This window comes from Rana temporaria, chromosome 11 (genome assembly GCF_905171775.1).
Source record: "Rana temporaria chromosome 11, aRanTem1.1, whole genome shotgun sequence".
NCBI lineage: Eukaryota > Metazoa > Chordata > Amphibia > Anura > Ranidae > Rana > Rana temporaria.
Window position 1 is genome coordinate 112305726 of NC_053499.1, and position 18724 is coordinate 112324449.

General features: G+C 44.2%; 1 protein-coding gene across 1 annotated transcript in view; it reads right to left on the reverse strand.

Moving 5' to 3' along the window:
* The window catches only part of EDC4 (enhancer of mRNA decapping 4), a 223359-nt gene that overhangs the window by 20151 nt on the left and 184484 nt on the right, over positions 1-18724 (reverse strand). Inside the window, exons 25-26 of the mRNA XM_040328833.1 lie at positions 14976-15162; positions 5601-5820 (exon numbers count right to left, since the gene is read on the reverse strand). Coding sequence (XP_040184767.1) covers positions 5601-5820; positions 14976-15162 — 407 coding nt within the window. The remainder of the gene's footprint in view (positions 1-5600; positions 5821-14975; positions 15163-18724) is intronic.

Below are 18724 nucleotides of genomic sequence, written 5' to 3' on the forward strand. Positions count from 1 at the left end.
GGCAATGTCACTGATCTCTGTTCCCTGATATAGGGAAAGGCGATCAGTGACGTCACACGTCCAGCCCTGCCCCCCCCCCACAGTTAGAAACACACATATGAGGTCACACAACCCCTACAGCGCCCCCTAGTGGTTAACTCCTAAACTGCCATTTTCACAGTAAACAATGCATTTTTATAGCAATTTCCATAGACGCCGAGTGTATGACTCAGCCCCGCCACTGCATCTTTGGATTTGATTGACAGCAGCGGGAGCCAATGGCTGTGCTATCAATATAATCAATCAAAGCTGGGACTCTGTGGAGAGAAGGACGGCGGAGATGCACCCACAGAAATTCGGGGATCAGGTACGTAAAATGGGGGGCGCCGGACACTGCAAGGTGTTTTAAGGATGCATTAAGGTGAAAAAACACGTAGGTTTACAACCCCTTTAATTAGAAGAATGGGCAATAACTAGGCAAGCAGGACTGTGCCAACAGTGGTCAACAGCTCGAACTACAGAGTGCCGCTGCAAGAACCTTGCGGCCAAAAGCTCAATCTGGCAAAGATTGGACATTTGCCTGGTAGAACAGGTATGAATAGAGGACCAGCCTTACAAAGATGGGCTACAGAGAACTGGTGCCAAAATGCTCCAGAACGCCGACTGATCTGGCAGAGTGGGCATGTAAAAGTGCTGAAGGAGATTTGTCCTCGAGAATGTAAGGTCTGGCAATCAGTTGTCTTATACATTGAGCATTGGTGGACTTGGAAGCAGAATGACCCTTGCGAGGTGCTAAGGGTAGGACAAATTGGGAGTCTGTCTTCCTGATGGAAGCTGTGGCTTTGAGATAGACTCCTATGACTTTGACTATGCCCAGGCAATGAAAAGCAATTTCCTATGTGTGCTTTGGAGCAGGGCAAAAGGGTGGTATGACTTTCTTAAATGAGATGAAAAACTGAAACCAACTTAAGAAGAAACGAAAGGTCTTGGGCGTAGGACTATCTTGTCATTGTCTTCTTACAAAGAGATGGCCGACAAATGTCTGACAGACGTAATAGCAACCAAATAGGCCACCTTGGAGGAGAGGTCATCTAAGGGGATATAGGTTCAATTGGTGGTTTCTGCACAGAAGAAAGAACCAAACTGAGATCCATCCCAAGGAAGCACAGTGTGGGTAGCTTGATGCGAGCTACACCTAGAAGAAAAGTTTTTACAAGAAAGAGTTAAGCCACAGATCTTTGAAAAAAAATGGACAAGGCTGAGACCTGTTTTTATAGAATGTTTAAGGCCAAGTTCTGGTCAAGTCCTGATTGTAGGAAGGCCAGAACTTGAGGCTCAGGGTAATCTCTGGGATTGGAGTGTGTGTTCATACCAGCAATGAAGGAATTCCAAGTACTATAATATATCTTTCTAGGAGTGGCTTTTCTTCCTTTCAGCAAGGTAGAAGTGACAGACTGAGACCGCTCTGTCTCTAAAGACCTGGGCACCTCCGGTTTATCAGTCTCTGGCTTTTACTGTATGACTGTTGATGCCCAAGTCTTTTTTTTTTTTTAAAGAATCTGGGCATCAACAGTCATAGAGTTAAAGCCAGAGAATGGAGAAACCGGAGAGAACAGAGGGATCCAAAATAATAGGTCTGGTCTGGCCTGCCAGGGATCTAAGCGTTTCCGTGTCTTTTTGGAAGGAAGGCATAGATTAGCCTGAACAGAGACCAGGGGATTATCAAGGCATCAAAAGCCAGCGCAACAGGGTCCTTGAGCCTGCCCACAGACAGGGGTAATTTGTTTTTAAACCTGGAGGCCGAATATCTAAAATTGTGGGTCCCCCATCTTTGACATTCCAAGTTGAAGGATTTCAGAGTGAAGGGCCCATTCCCCTTGAGCCAGGTGGTGGTGGTTGAGGAAATCCTCCTTCCAGATTTCCATTCCTGGGGAGTGGACTGTAGAGATCTCTGAACAGTGAAACTGTCCATGAGATTATCTGTCTCGCTTCCCTAAAGGCTGCATGACTCCTGGCGTTTCCTTGTGGATAAAAGTAGGCCACAGTCGTGGCATTGTCCGATTGCATCCTGATTGGGTGGTCCAATACTGCAGAGCCATCATTATTGCTCTGAGCTCTAGGAGGTTAATGGGGAGCATGCCTTTTGCCAATGACCATGCGATTTGGACCATGAGGGACTGGAAGACTCCTCCACAAAATGTAGACTGGCATCTGCTGTTATTGCTTTCCAGCAATAAGGAAGGGAAGACTCCCTATTGTTAAGGGCGGGCTGGCAATCCACCAAGGTATGGAGTTCCTTGCTTGGCTGGACAGGAGCATGGGTAGGTAGAGAGGAGTATGCTTGTTCCAAATTTACTAGATGTTGGATGGGAGAGGTCTTGAATAGCTGGGAAAATGGCAGACTTTAGTCTACCATGAGGCCTAGCACTCTTATGGATAATCTAATTGTGGGACGATTCTGTGACTTAAACCCCAGAGCGTGAGCTCTTAGAGAAAGCATTTCTGGAAGAAAAACCTTTGCATGTGATGTGTCCAGGACCAGAACCAAAGTATTCTAGGCTGGGGAACAAGTTTTTGGAAAATGATCACCCAGTGGAAAGCCTGGAGCATCTTAATTATGCTGTGGATGTTTGTAGACCGCTGCAAAGGAGACGAGACTTTCAGGAAAAGGCTGTCCAGATAACCTGTGACTGGCGGCCCTGATATCTGAGAAGGGCAAAGAGGTGCTAGAAACTTTGTAAATACTCTGGTAGCAGAGGGATAGGCCAAAAGGTTGTGTGAAAAACTAGAAATGATCGTTTTACACTGCAAAGAACAGTGGGAATATGCAAACAGGCATCACAGATGTTAACAGATGCCAGGTATTGCCCTGGTCTCAGAGGCAATAACTTACCAAACAAAATTTGTGAAACGAAGATATTTGTTTAGGGAATTTAGGTCCAGAATAGGAACATTAGGCTTTGGTACCATGAAAAGGTTTGAATAGAATCCTTTGCAGCTATCCTGTGGAGGTATTGGCACAATTTCTTCCCGGGACAAGAGATGGTTTGGGGCATTCTAGAAGTCTGACTGTCCTTGGGCAGATATTTAGAAAATTGAGAGAAGAAAGTGGTGAGGGGGTGAAGTTTTGAACTCTATTTTGTACCCATTTGAGACCACCGATTGAACCCCCAGGTCTGGGATGTCTGACCTAGAGAAAGGCACACTGCAACAGACGTCTCCTATTCTTAGGCACGAGGGAAGCCTTTTATTGGGAAGAAAGCTTTGGGGAAGATTTGGTGGGCTCAGACTTGCACGTACCTGGTCCTGCGAGCCCAAAAGCGCAGAGAAAGGTCTCCCGTACGGATCCGACTCGCGGCCCGTGGAAGTGGGAACAGGAGGCACGGGAGTGTGGAAGGGTATGAGAGCCTGGACACTTGTTGCGGGTGAGCAGCCAGGAACCGGATGCAGGAGAGGTAGATAGTCCGCTCGAGCAGGCTGGTATGACCACAGGGGTGGAGCTGGACAGAAGCAGAGTAGAGTAGCCGGGTACAAACAAGGTCCGCAGCAGGCGGGGTACAAAGAGGTAGGCAGGCGCGTGGTCAGATGCAGGTGAAAGACAAGGGGAGTCCGGATAAGCAAGCCAGGGGTCAGAAGATCACAGATCAAGCAGATAGCAGGTATAGGGCAACAGAACGCTGAAGATCACACAGCACCGGCCTGCAGTCTTACAGGGGTTTAAGTGGACTGTTTGGCGCACGCACCCGTGTGCACAGGCGCACCACTGTGCGCCCGAGCACCCGAGTGCACAGGCGCACCACTGTGCGCCCACAATCCAAGGCGTGCGCACCCGCAGTCCGGGACTCGAACCAGCGGGGACAGGGCCACGCACATCAGCGCGCATCACCGTGCGCGAGCGCGCACCAAGGCGGCCAACACTATGTCCGGAAGGGTGAGTTCTTTGACAGTGACTCAATACTTACAATGAAAAAGGAGGGCTGAACTTTGGTTAGGAAGTTGAACCCTGAACAGAGCAATTAAGTGCTCTGCGTTTTGAAGAGGTAAAGGCTTCTGAAGAGGGTTTTTTTTTTTTAATCTCCCGCTGTGGAAGTAGAATATTTACTTCTGTGACATATTTATGAATTTGTCAAGTACCTCACAAAAAATTCCTCCTTCAAAAGGACAAACGTATGAGCGGTCTTTTATAGAAGTTCGGCTGTCCACGTTTTTTAGCTACAGGTTTCTGTGCATGTCAATAGATATTAAAGCCATTCTACAAATTTCTTTCATTACTTTTTCTGGGGGAACACAAAAGAGCAGAGCAGAAGATAATTGCTGTAATTGCTCAGTAAGGTACGGAAGCTAGATGCCCTAGCTCGGTTATCTGCAATTTGAGACAGAAATCACAGCAATAGCCGATTACAGAGCTGGGCTTGCAAGTGTAAAGACAGCCTTTCTAAAACTTCCAATCTGCAGAATCTTTGAATAGAGAAATATCTTCAATTGGTAAAGTGAGGAGGTAAAGATGGAGACAACAGGATCAACTAGTGGAACAGGCAATTCTTTTTTCACATTATAGAGTTATGGAATGACTTTTGGAGGAGTTAAAAATCTTTTCTGGATTGACCCAACCACCACTGCCCATTTTTTTGTTCATGAAGAGGGAATGTCTTTTTAGATTTTGCAGGTCTCTTAGTACCCAAGGGGAATTGTGAGATGGAGGAAACCAAGGGCACCAACGTGGAGTTTTTTTCCCCACAAAGCAAAAGTGAGCATATCCACATTAGCAAGCATATTGTTTGAAGTTGCAAATTGAGGTGTATAAGAGCCTGGGGGTGAGAAACCTTGTACAGATGACTGAAAACCAACTCCAGGTCCTCTTCAATTCTCTTCTAAGTTCACCTCTTCTAGGTAGAGGCAATGGATCTGGAGAAGGCGTTTAGTAGCTTGGACAGAGATGGGATGGCAGTATTAAAGCCATTAGAGAATTTGTGACACAGTGCCTTGAAAAAGTATTGTTACAACCAAAAACAATTTTTATTAGGATGTTATGTGATAGACCAACACAAAGTGACGCATAATTGTGAAGTGGAAGGAAAATTATAAATATATATACATTTTTTTTTTACAAATATGTGAAAATGTGTATTCACCCTTCCCCCCCCCAGTAAATACTTTGTAGAACCACCTTTCGCTGCAATTCTTGGGTTTATCACTACCAGCTTTGAACATCTAGAGAGTGAAATGTTTTCCCACTCTTTTCAAAATAGCTCAAGCGCTGTCAGATTGGGTTTTGGGGTAGGGTTATAGGGGGAGGGGTATGGTGTCCTAAAAAGCTTGCCAGTGTCCAATTACTAAGCCTGTGTCCTGTACTGCACAATTAACATGTCTACGATACGCATTTGATTGAAGAGCTGGTGATGTCCTATCTCCCTATTCTATCGCCAGAGTACCCTTATAAGTAAAGGTGAGCCCACGGGTTCATTTTAGAAAAGTATAGATTGTATTAAATTATAGGAAGCAGTTATCAATTCTATGATACTTAAATTATATTTACATTGTGTCCGAATTATACTAATACAATACAAGAATTATTATAATGAGCATAAAGATGAATAAAGATCATATTAGACAGTAAATACCTGCTGGAAAGCTTGATTTAGGTGACCTTGTTGTAGAAGTTGCAATATGTGCGTCTGTTGTGATTGAAAGTCAAAATGGGAGGATGGTATTGGTGTTCCAGCAGCAGATCGCATTGCATGCATAATGCTTGAGGTGACGGCTGCTTGCTGTTCTTTCATTGCCTGGTTTACTTCTTCCTTTATTATCCTTTGGACATGGTTTAAGATAGAGTCCTGCATGCTGCAAATAAAGCCAGTGTTTTTAAGTATAACATGTGTAGGTGATAAAGTATTCGCTGATCATTTTTCATATGTTAACTACTGTAAAAAAATAAATAAAAAAATAATAAGACATCAGCAGACCTTGACAAAACTAGGCACCAGCATTTAAGCTGCCACTTTGTTAGTTTTTTTAAATCTTATTACGCACTTGCAACATATGACAGGTGGTCAGCAAGCAATCCCCAAAGATCTAATGCATACTAAAAAAAAAAAAAAAAAAAAAAAAAAAAAAAAATGTATGGCATGCATGTGTTGAGACTCATTGGAAAGAAGAGAAGGTTGTCCACTGTCTGGGTATATTGCAGACTCAAAACAAAAACAAAAATAAAAAGAATAAAGAATCTAGCATGCAGACATATATTATGATCCTGGTACAACACTTCTAACGAACAGAAAGCCACAATTTGTCATGCTCTGGACCTGATCACAATCCTAACTTTTGGCAGGGCATCTTCTATGGATCACAGTAGTGCAATTCGTTTGGCACTCCTGTGACCAGTTTTCAGCAGAGAGCGGACTGAAGTCACAGAAATCAGTCTGATGTGTCTCATCCTCTCAGAGACCCGCTGAGAGCCGGAGATGGCTGATCCCCGCCCCTCCACAGCTCAGCGCTCCAGTGAGCGTGAAGGAGCGGAGAGCTCCTGATTGACAGCAGCTCTCGGGGAGCTGTGAGAACCGAGCCATCGGTGGTGATCGATCGCTCGGTTCTAAGTGCAGAGACGACGGGGCACAGATGCAGCATCGTTCCGCAGCCTTGCACCCAAGTATAAACCTGCAAAAAAAAAAAAAAAAACCCATACCTTTTTAAATGTACGTAAAACCTTGATTTGAGAGTAACTTTTAAAAAAATAAAATTTACTTGATAAGTCTTGATATGCAAGTAGTGTCATGTCCCAAATGAGTATAAAAAAGAGAAGAGAGGTGCCTCCAAGTGTAGCAATATGGTTTTATATAATGAAGGTACAACATTTAGCAACTCACATGGTTGATTAATACAGGCACATCCAAGTATGCAGGCATCTGGGGTAAAGCTGTCTACATGGACCATTCTCTTTACCGCCGTGGACGTTGTCCCTTCCACACTGCGCTCCACGCGCATTTCAATTGCTCTATTGCAGGTTAGTCTTTCCGATCAGGATTGCAGACTGACAGCAGTGAGAGCCAGCAGTGTGGGGTATGGTCTTTGTGGACAGCTTTACCCCAGGTACCTGCATACTTAGATGTGCCTCTTTTAATCATCAACCAGGCAAGTTGCTAAATGTTGTACCTTCATAAAATGCAACCATATTGCTACACTTGGAGGCGCCTCTCTTCTCTTTTATACTCTGTAGCTCATGCTGGATTTTGCTTCTAAACCCCTTGTGGAGGCTGCCATTTGTGGATGGACATTTTATGGTTACACAACCTATCACATTGCTATAATCTTTTTATATAGACTATAAACTAAAGGACTTGTGAATAAATGGTTATGGAACAAATCATTTGCGTTTTCATTATTTCTTATGGGAAAATGCTCGCAATCCAAGGTTTTACTGTATTTTAATTGTAGAAATAAAAGAGTTGGCATATATCGGGGGAAGAAAGCCGGTTCCTCTCCAAATATAGGGATTTTTAATGTGAGGTGTGTTGCTCTTAGTATCAAAGGTAGGCGCACAAAACACAAGGTTTTTTGGTAGTATCAAAAATAGTTTAATTATATAAATATAAAATTTCAAATTTCATAAAATTATTAACATAATGAGATATACATGATCAAGACCACATTTTCATGAATCACAAATAAAGAAGAAAAGATTATTTTTAGAGGAAAAGTAGATGCGAGTTTGCCAACTAGTTTCGCACTAGATGTGCTTCGTCAGGGCTTGCATAATATTCCTGTTCCTTTATTACATGTAATGGTCTGTGTATGACATAGAGATTCATCATTAATACAAGTATAATACAATAATTTAATATCTTAGATTTTGTAAATAAATATATAACACATATAAATACAAAAAAGGTACAAAAAAGGTATAATGCGCTTACCACTTCCGTTTAAAAGGCTCAGAGAACCAGGCAGAATAGAGACTGCCTAAGTATCAGCGAAGGAGAACTTGATGCAATCAGGAGATTGGCTAATACACTTCTAATCAGTGGAAGCCAGATCCACTTGATTTGGGCAGGTGCGGACAATGAAATGTTTGTGAGGAGTTCACCACAAGCAAGGAGGAAGAAATCCTTGCTTGTGGTGAACTCCTCACAAACATTTCATTGTCCGCACCTGCCCAAATCAAGTGGATCTGGCTTCCACTGATTAGAAGTGTATTAGCCAATCTCCTGATTGCATCAAGTTCTCCTTCGCTGATACTTAGGCAGTCTCTATTCTGCCTGGTTCTCTGAGCCTTTTAAACGGAAGTGGTAAGCGCATTATACCTTTTTTGTACCTTTTTTGTATTTATATGTGTTATATATTTATTTACAAAATCTAAGATATTAAATTATTGTATTATCCTTGTATTAATGATGAACCTCTATGTCATACACAGACCATTACATGTAATAAAGGAACAGGAATATTATGCAAGCCCTGACGAAGCACATCTAGTGCGAAACTAGTTGGCAAACTCGCATCTACTTTTCCTCTAAAAATAATCTTTTCTTCTTTATTTGTGATTCATGAAAATGTGGTCTTGATCATGTATATCTCATTATGTTAATAATTTTATGAAATTTGAAATTTTATATTTATATAATTAAACTATTTTTGATACTACCAAAAAACCTTGTGTTTTGTGCGCCTACCTTTGATACTAAGAGCAACACACCTCACATTAAAAATCCCTCTATTTGGAGAGGAACCGGCTTTCTTCCCCCGATATATGCCAACTCTTTTATTTCTACAATTTTGATGGGATTGTGAGTGACTGTTGCTCGAGAGGAAGTCATTCATTCACCTACATACTTGTTTCTCTGTATTTTAATTGTAAGAGTAGTGGAAGCCTTGTGAAACAAAATCGACTTTAAGATAAAGCACTAATGGATTATTTTCTGTAATAAGAGCAAGCTGCAAGCATCCAAGCATATAACATTATTTTATTTACAAAAAGCCATACAGCCCAGTCATGATCAGCAAAAGTTACATGAGAGTGCGAAAACAACAATCCACAAAAGATACAATACTAGTCGAGTCAGTAATTATAAATGGAAGCCAACAGAAGATCCAAGTCCTAGTGAAAATCAATAACATCAGAGAATAAGGATTATAGTCTTTATGATAAGCAACTATCCTAATAATGTGAGGCGTCTGACTCAGCCATGGTTTCCACTGACCATCAACTCTTGCAATGATTTGTTTAACCACCTCAACACAGGGCACTTTCACCCCCTTCCTGCCCAAGCCATTTTTCAGCTTTCAGCGCTGTCCCATTTTGAATGACAATTGCACGGTCATGCAACACTGTACCCAAATGACATTTTTATATAATTTTTTTCCCCAACAAATAGAGCTTTCTTTTGGTGGCATTTGATCACCTCTGCGGTTTTTATTTTTTGCTTTAAAGAAGAGCAACAATTTTGAAAAAAAAGCAATATTTTTTACTTTTTGCTATATTAAATATCCCCCCAAAAAAAAAAAAATATATATATATATATATATATATATAATATATATATATAATATATATATATAATATATATATATAATATATATATATATATATATATATATATATATATATATATATATATATATATATATATATATATATATATATATAGATATAGATGTGAAAATTGTAGAGTCACACTGAAGGCATCAAAACTATGAATTAACACATGTGGAATTATACATAACCAAAAAGTGTGAAACTGAAAATATATTTCATATTCTAGGTTCTTCAAAGTAGCCACCTTTTGCAGCAGACACATCTCTAGAACTGGTAAGAGGAGACTGTGTGAATCAGGCCTTCATGGTAGAATATCTGCTAGGAAACCACTGCTAAAGAAAGGCAACAAGCAGAAGAGACTTGTTTGGGCTAAAGAACACAAGGAATGGACATTAGACCAGTGGAAATCTGTGCTTTGGTCTGATGAGTCCAAACTTGAGATCTTTGGTTCCAACCCCCGTGTCTTTGTGCGACACAGAAAAGGTGAACGGATGGACTCTACATGCCTGGTTCCCACCGTGAAGCATGGAGGAGGTGTGATGGTGTGGGGGTGCTTTTCTGGTGACACTGTTGGGGATTTAATCAAAATTAAAGGCATACTGAACCAGCATGGCTACCACAGCATCTTGCAGCGGCATGCTATTCCATCCGGTTTGCTTTTGGTTGGACCATCACTTATTTTTCAACAGGACAATGACTCCAAACACACCTCCAGGCTGTGTAAGGGCTATTTTACCAAGAAGGAGAGTGATGGGGTGCTGCGCCAGGTGACTACCTCTTGAAGCTCATCAAGAGAATGCCAAGAGTGTGCCAAGCAGTAATCATAACAAAACGACTTCCCGGTCCGTAGGGCCGCAGACCGAAGCCACCAAAGAATCAAGGCCCTGGTCAGATGGCCCATGTGGATCTGACAATCCAAAAATGCAGGGGATTTGTCCCATTTGTACAAGATCTCCCTCTGCAAGACCCGAGTGTGAAACTGGGCATACAGGACCGCCTCCAAGGTGGATACCATGAGGCCCAGAACCTGATGCAAAAACGCAGAGGTGACCACTTGCGAGACAGCAGCAACTGCACCGCAGAGTGAAGGGTCTGAAATTTGATCAGAAGAAGAAAAACCCTTGCGCACGCAGAGTCCAGAATCAACCCCAAGAATTCCAGGCGCTGGCCCGGAAGCAACACAGACTTCTGGAGGTTCAACACCCAGCAGAACTCTTGTAAGGCTTGCATGGCAATCACCACATTGTACCTCCGTTCTGTAGCCGACGCCGCTTGCAGGTGGAGATCGTCCAGGTAGCTCATGACCGCGATCTCCTGCTGTCTCAGCAACACCAGAACTGGTGCAATCACCTTGAAGATCTGAGGGAGCCAAGGGCAGACCACAGGGAAGTACCACAAACTGAGTGCGACTCCAGACCGCAAAGCGCAGGAAATGCTGGTGCCTGAAACAGATGGGGACATGCAAGTACGCTGTCGAGGGAGGCCAGGAAATGACCTTAATAAAGCGCAGCCACCACAGAACGAACATCCTGAACCTCTGTACCTTCACAAAACAATTGAGGGCTTTGAGATGCAGGATCGGATGAACCCCTTTCTTCTCTGGAACTATTAAAAGATTGGAGTAGAACCCCGAAACTGGTACAGGAACTATAACCCCCAGAAGAAGCAAGTCCTGCACCGCCCCAAACAAAGCCTGCCGACAAGACAGGGGAAGATGAAGATTGGAGGGAAAAAACCTGGTAGATCAATAATGGCATGCAATGCCAAGCTGCAGTTTCGAGGGAGAGGGAGAGAGGGAGAGAGGGAGAGAAGCTCAGCTATGAGGAAAATATTAGAGGAACTGAACTTATTCACTCTTGAGAAGAGGAGATATAATCAACATGTACAAATATATAAGTGGTCCATATAGTGAACTTGGTGTTGTTATTCACTTTACGGTCAACACTGAGGACAAGGGGGGCACTCTTTACGTCTAGAGGAAAAGAGATTTCATCTCCAAATAGGGGAAAGGTTTCTTCACAGTAAGAGCTGTGAAAATGTGGAATAGACTCCCTGCAGAGGTGGTTCTGGCCAGCTCAGTAAAGTGCTTTAAGAAAGCCCTGGATACTTTCGTAAATGTACATAATATAACTGGGTACTAACATTTATAGGTAAAGTTGATCCGGGGAATATCCGATTTCCTCATGGGGGATCAGGAAGGAATTTTATCCCTTGCTGCAGCAAATTGGAGCATGCTTTGCTGTAATTTTTTGCCTTCCTCTGGATCAACTGTGGGTATAGAGTTGGGTATATGTGATTGTACGATATTATTATTTTATTTTTTATGGTTGAACTTGGACTTGTGTCTTTTTTCAACCTGACCAACTATGTACAGGGCCAGCTCAAGTCTCACCCCGAGGCTACAAGGAAATGGCCGCTACGCCGCACTTTCGCAGACAGAGCACAAATCCAGGAATGCCCAAAGACCATGGGAAAATGTCTGCTGTGGCTATAGGAACGTGGCCGCGGCACCCAGCCCCAAACAAATGGAGGCTGCTACATGCGGAGGATGACGACAGCCCCACACCTGGAGAACACAGAGACCGCCCAGAGGGGACCCCACAAAAGGACAGGTAGGGGCCAAAATGTCCACCTAGGGGCACCCAGCAAGTGGCTGCCAGGCAGCGCAAAAGGGGGAGGGAGAGGGGATTCCCCAGAACCTACTACCCCAGGGAGTACCGAGCTGCTTCAAACAATGCCCGGACCAGGCTGGTGGAGCATGTATTTCCATGTATTCACACATTCAGCAGGGATTGCGGGTCACACTCCCAAGACAGATGCACCTCATGCCTAATTGGAGTGACTGTCGGCCACAGTGACACTGTGACCCAGACGTCAGGTGCCTGGTCATATGTGTCCCTGTGAGGCAACAAGCCCCCAGGCCGCCCGGTCCAGGATGGGGCTAATCGTGGCCGACCCAGCGCGGAGCTCGGCTCTGCGCGTGCTTGGTGGCCAGGCTGGGGAGACTACAAGGATCTATGATATCCAGCCTGTCAACCAGCCCGGCAGTTGATTTAAGATCCAGATCAAAACTAAGGAGAACAAAATAATAAAAAAATAAAACAAAAAGGAACCACAGGTTCAAGCAGGGAGCCAGGTCCTTATCCTAGACTAGGCAGAAAAAAAACTGGGCGGTGCTGTGTTTTTTTTTGTTTCGTTTTTCTGCTTAGGTGCTGATATATACCCAAGGTCAAGAATGGAAGTGCTGTGTCCATCAATGATCGAAATAGTAATGTCATTTTTATCAACATTCAATCACAATATGACTTGTGTCGCAATTGTACACGCTATTTGCTATTTTTTTCCCCCCACGAAAGTGGAGATAGCCTTTAAAACTTGACACAAAGTCTCATAAATCTTGCATTAAACTCCTCAGGTTATATAGTTTAAATACCATGGCATAGATATATTTATCATTGTAAAAACATATTCCACACTTGTTTCCAATTTTTCTGGAAAACAACAAAACATGGCTTTGAAAAAAATTAAACTTTTTTGTTTTCTCTGGGCCTTTTCATCTCTACGAGCGTGTACCTGGTTTTGACAGGTACCCGTTCCCACTTCTGCCCAGATTGCCTATGCAATCTGAGTGGAAGTTCAGGCTCCCTCCTTCCCTGCAGCCTTCTGGGACACATCAAATGTCCCAGAAGGCTGCAGGACCATTCACACAGAACAGCTAAAGCATGCGCTGTGGGAAGTTAGCTGTGAAGCTGCAAAAAGTCACGGCTACACTCTAAACATGCCAGGGACTGGAAGACCAACGAAGAACCAACCAGGTCAATACAGCGCTAGATTCTTGGGACAGGCTGAGTCTCCTTTTATTTAAAGTCAGCAGCTACAGTATGTGTTCTTTCTGGAGTGAAGCTAAAAGTGAATTCTCCATAAGGTTGAAGAGGTCCATCTTCGGACAATAGCAAAAAATTGAGTACAAAAGAGGGTTAGGGATATAAGGGTTTGCCCAGGGGGTGCGTCCTTAACCGTTTTTCCGCCTAGCCCAATATGACAGCGCTGCCATCCTGGGTGGATGTCACATGGACACAGAGGATGGCAGATTAGCCTACGAGGTTCCTGCTGGCATCATGTGATCGTTGTGACCAAGCACAAGTAGTAAAAAAACTAAGAAAAAATTGAAATTTTAATTTTGTTTACATACTGTAACCAGTGTCCCTGATCACTGCCACATCAGTAATATGACACTGTACTGCTCTGATGACAGTATGTAACCAAAAAAAACACTACATTTTTTAAACAATTATGCCAACAAATTACAAACTTCAAAAAACTCACCAGGTCTCTTACTAAATAACCTGTACTGTCTACTTTCCCAAATTGGGTCATTTGGTGGGTATATGGCCTGTCGGGCCTCAAGAAATAAGATGTCAGTACATCAAAATTGATCCATTTTTAAATATGCATACTATAGTTTTGTGGATTCTATACCTTTCTTACAGGCCAATATACACCGATTTGGGTTATTTTTAATCAAAGAAATGTAGCAGTATACATTTTGTCCTAAATAAATGTAGATTATTGTTTTGCAAAATTGTATAACAAAATAAGATTTTTTTTTTTTTTTCTGTCTATTTTATTTAGTGAAAAAAAGTAGTGGCGATTTAATACCACCAAAGGAAGACCGTGTGTGTGAAAACAATATAAAAGGTTCTAAAAGCTGATAATTGGCCTGAGGAAGAAAGGGTGTGAGTGTGTGCGGTAACTGTTATGGTTAATAGCTTTGCCAGTGTCAAATCACATAAAGGAGATTAGAAAAAAAAAAAAAAAAAGAAGAGGACAGATGGAGTCAGTCACAGATAAAGGATCAGGGGGGCGTGTCCTTAAAAGTTTTGCCAGTGCCTAATCATCTGAAAGTACCAGCCTATAACCCAAGGCCTATGAATATCAATGCCTGTGTCCTGTACTGTGCAATTAAAATGGAACGATTGTGTCTAAACCTGATTTTTGTCAAACATTTTAAAATCAATGAAAGTGGATTTTTATGGTGATCCACAGGAGTGCTACTGAAGTACCCATGGGATTTAAGATTTATTTTTTTCTCAAAAAAATAGTGAACAGCCATGCAACTTTTATTTAGCTGCTGTATTTAAATAGAGGTCTCTGAATCATTTTTAAGTTTTAACTTTCAGAAGCAGTTTTAGAGTTTAAGCTGGTGGTGTTGGAACAGCTCTGAATCTAGAGCCAAGGCTGAGTGTATGCATCGGCTCTGGAACAAGCACTAAGCTCAATCAATAGAACCACTCATATTTGCCAAAGCTGGCAAATATGAACCACTGACCACCCTGCTATGAGACTGGATACTACCTAACACCAAAGACTGTGTCCCCCAATAAAGGTGTGAGAATAAGAAATTTTCTCTGGATTATTAAAGGCATTCAAACAGCTCATAGTTTAAATCCTTTAAAGTAAAACTTACTTTCCCACAGCAACATGTAGCTGATGCTGGACTTCTGACCTCATACTGCTGGTCAAGTTAGTAGACAGTTGTTCTGTTGCTGCCTGAAGTGATTCTATAAGTTGTTGAAGTTGTGTAAAAAGAGGCTCAAATGTTTCTTGTTCATTTGCTTTTCTGTTTTTAAGATGAGTCTCCAACTGCTGCATATCTGCAAGAGTCACAAGTGTAAAAAATAAAAATCAGCATTATAGCAACAATGAATTAAATAGGCTGTAATTGTATAAAATATTGCACAAATGTAGTCCACGATTATGGATTAGCAATTACAGTAGGTGTTTGTGATATTGTGTTTTTAGCACGACAGCATCGCGCTGATTCTCGGCGACATGGTGCCGAGATCTCGCCGACATCTCGCACTCACTGGAATAGTGACAGCACATCCCAGCAAGCGCGTCATAGAAGCGACGGGAGATCCGACTTGGATTCCCGCCAATTCTACACGTGTGCGGCGTTTGTTATGAATCCTGAGGGGAAAGTCCCCGCCGGATTTTAAATAAAAATCCGGCATGGGTTCCCCCCTCAGGAGCATACCGGGCCCTTAGGTCTGTTATGGGTTGTAAGGAGAGCCCCCCTACGCCGAAAAAAACGGCGTAGGGGTCCCCCTACAATCCATACCAGACCCGTATCCAAAGCACGCTACCCGGCCGGCCAGGAAAAGAGTGGGGACGAGCGAGCGCACCCTCCCTCCTGAGCCGTACACCAGGCTGCATGCCCTCAACATGGGGGGGTTGGGTGCTCTGGGGCAGGGGGGCGCACTGCGGCCCCCCCACCTCAGAGCACCCTGTCCCCATGTTGATGAGGACAGGGCCCCTTCCCGACAACCCTGGCCGTTGGTTGTCGGGGTATGCGGGCGGGAGGCTTATCGGAATCTGGGAGCCCCCTTTAATAATACACACACCACACAAGGGTTTTTAAAATAATTTATTTTTCTGCTCCGGAGGCTCCCCCTGTCTTCTTTATTAGCTCTTTTACCAGGGGGAGCTTCTTCGTCTGGTTCTCTTCCACTGCTGGGGGGGTCGCTTTTAAAAAAGCCCCCACCCCCCGGCGGGTTTCCTCCGGCGTCATCGGCGGGGGGGCTTCTTCTTCCGCTATCCCGACGGGTCTTCTCAACTCTCCGGGGGTCTCCTATGTTCGTCGCTCTCCGCTGTTGACTCGGCGCACCCCGGTTCTTCCTCCCGCTGTCCGGTGCCTTCTTCCGTGCTGTACGTCTTCTTCTCCTTCCGTGCTGTGAGTTCTTCTTCCGTGCTGTGACGTCATGTTCTTCACTTCTCTCCTTCTCCCGATGTTGACACGCCGGCTCTTCTCGCTGAAATGACAAGTGCGTGGCTTGCATCGGATTTATATAGACCTCACAATCCCATCATGCTCTGGTACCTACCCATGTGATACCTACCCACGTGGGTAGGTATCACACGCGACCCCCCCTGGCGGTGGAAGAGAACCAGACGGCGGCCCCCACCCACCCGAAGACGTCAAAGAAGAAGCTCCCCCTGGTAAAAGAGCTAATAAAGAAGACAGGGGGAGCCTCCGGAGCAGAAAAATAAATTTTAAAAACCCTTGTGTGGTGTGTTTATTAACTTTGACATTTTTCCTACAGGTGAATGGTTAGGGGTACAATGTACCCCATATCCATTCACTTAGGGTGGGGGGCCGGTATCTGGGGGCCCCCTTATTAAAGGGGGCTCCCAGATTCCGATAAGCCTCCCGCCCGCATACCCCGACAACCAACGGCCAGGTTTGTCGGGAAGGGGCCCTGTCCTCATCAACATGGGGACAGGGTGCTCTGAGGTGGGGGGGGGGCCGCAGTGCGCCCCCCTGCCCCAGAGCACCCAACCCCCCCATGTTGAGGGCATGCAGCCTGGTACGGCTCAGGAGGGGGGGGGTGCTCGCTCGTCCCCACTCCCTTCCTGGCCGGCCGGGTAGCGTGCTTTGGATACGGGTCTGGTATGGATTGTAGGGGGACCCCCTACGCCGTTTTTTTTCGGCGTAGGGGGGCTCTCCTTACAACCCATAACAGACCTAAGGGCCCGGTATGCTCCTGAGGGGGGAACCCATGCCGGATTTTTATTTAAAATCCGGCGGGGACTTCCCCCTCAGGATTCATAACAAACGCCGCACACGTGTAGAATTGGCGGGAATCCAAGTCGGATCTCCCGTCGCTTCTATGACGGCTCTGTCTCCATCGCGGCAAGCCAGCTCGGCGCTGGCTCCCGCGATGGGGCTCGTAGGTGGTCAATCTCGCCGAGAAAGGGAGCGAGATTGACACAATATCGCGTTCACCTACTGTATTAATAAAAATGGTAAGCATCAACAAGCAGAAACCACATTATGGATTTTTGGTTTACCTGTAAAAGCCTCTTCTTGGAGTACATCACAGGACACATATTCATGACTACTTGGGAAACAAAACAGGAAGCGCAACCTAAGTGCATTATGTCTGACAAAATGTAAGCTTTAAAAGGAAAGCACTTGAACACATAAGTAAAAACGGGCTCATCTGTGTATGCCGATGCACAGTGCAGTCTAGTCTCAGGTGCATCTGGATCCACGGGTTGGCAGGGGAATGGAGATGTCGGTCCTGTGGCCACAGGGAGATCAGCCAGGTCCAGCGTGGAACACAGACGATGATGTCACCGGAAGCAGAAATGAGAGCAGAAGAAGGGTAGGACTAGAAAGACCAGGCTACGCGCTCGGAGACATCAGTTTCTTATACAGCCTGGTGTTTCTAGTAGCGTGCTTTGGATACGGGTACTAGAAAGACCAGGCTACGCGCTCGGAGACATCAGTTTCTTATACAGCCTGGTGTTTCTAGTCCTACCCTTCTTCTGGTGCTCTCCTTGGTTCCGCTTCCGGTAACGGCATGGTCTGCATTCCACGCTGGACCTGGCTGATCTCCCTGTGGCCACAGGACTAACATCTCCATTCTCCTGCCGACCCATGGATACAGATGTACCTGAGACCGCACCGCACCAGCATACACAGATGAGCCCGTTTTTACTTATGTATGCAAATGCATTCCTTTTAAAAGATTAAACTTTGTCTGACATATTGCACAAAGGTGGCGCTTCCTGTTTTGTTTCCTTGTCATTCATCTGAATGAGGCATCATAACCCCCCCCCCCCCTTTTTCCCTCTCTTTTTTGGTACACAAGGAAATTAAGAGTGAGAGAGAGGTGTTGGGGAGAGTTGGAATATTAAGGGGGAGGGAAAATGGGGCGGGAAACATGACCCCCCCCCCTTTTTTTTTATACATAAAATAGTTAGAACCTCCTCCCTTAAAGGGTTAATTCTATTATGGTTAAATCCAATTAATGATTCCCAAAGAAGATGAGGCAGAACACAATAGGACTTAAATTAAAGCCATAGCTTTAACAGTTTCCTTTTTTTTTCTTTTGGTAAATTATATAGCGAGGTCAGCAGAGAATGTCGGAGGCTCACACACCACATCGGTATTCAACTACTTCCCCCCAATAGAATAGCGCTCAAATAGCAATTTGCTTTAGGCACTCGACTCCTTTTGAGCCAAGTGATATCCGGGGTGGACGCCCAAGACGCCCACCCCGATGACCATAGTGAAAAGACCCCAGAAAGTTGTAGAGATTCTGGGATCTCCCCTTTTTTCTTTTTTTCCCCTTTCTTTTGGGTTTTCTCTTTTTGACAAATGACACTTTTTGGGGACCAAGGACATTACATTGATAAGTTCTATAAAAA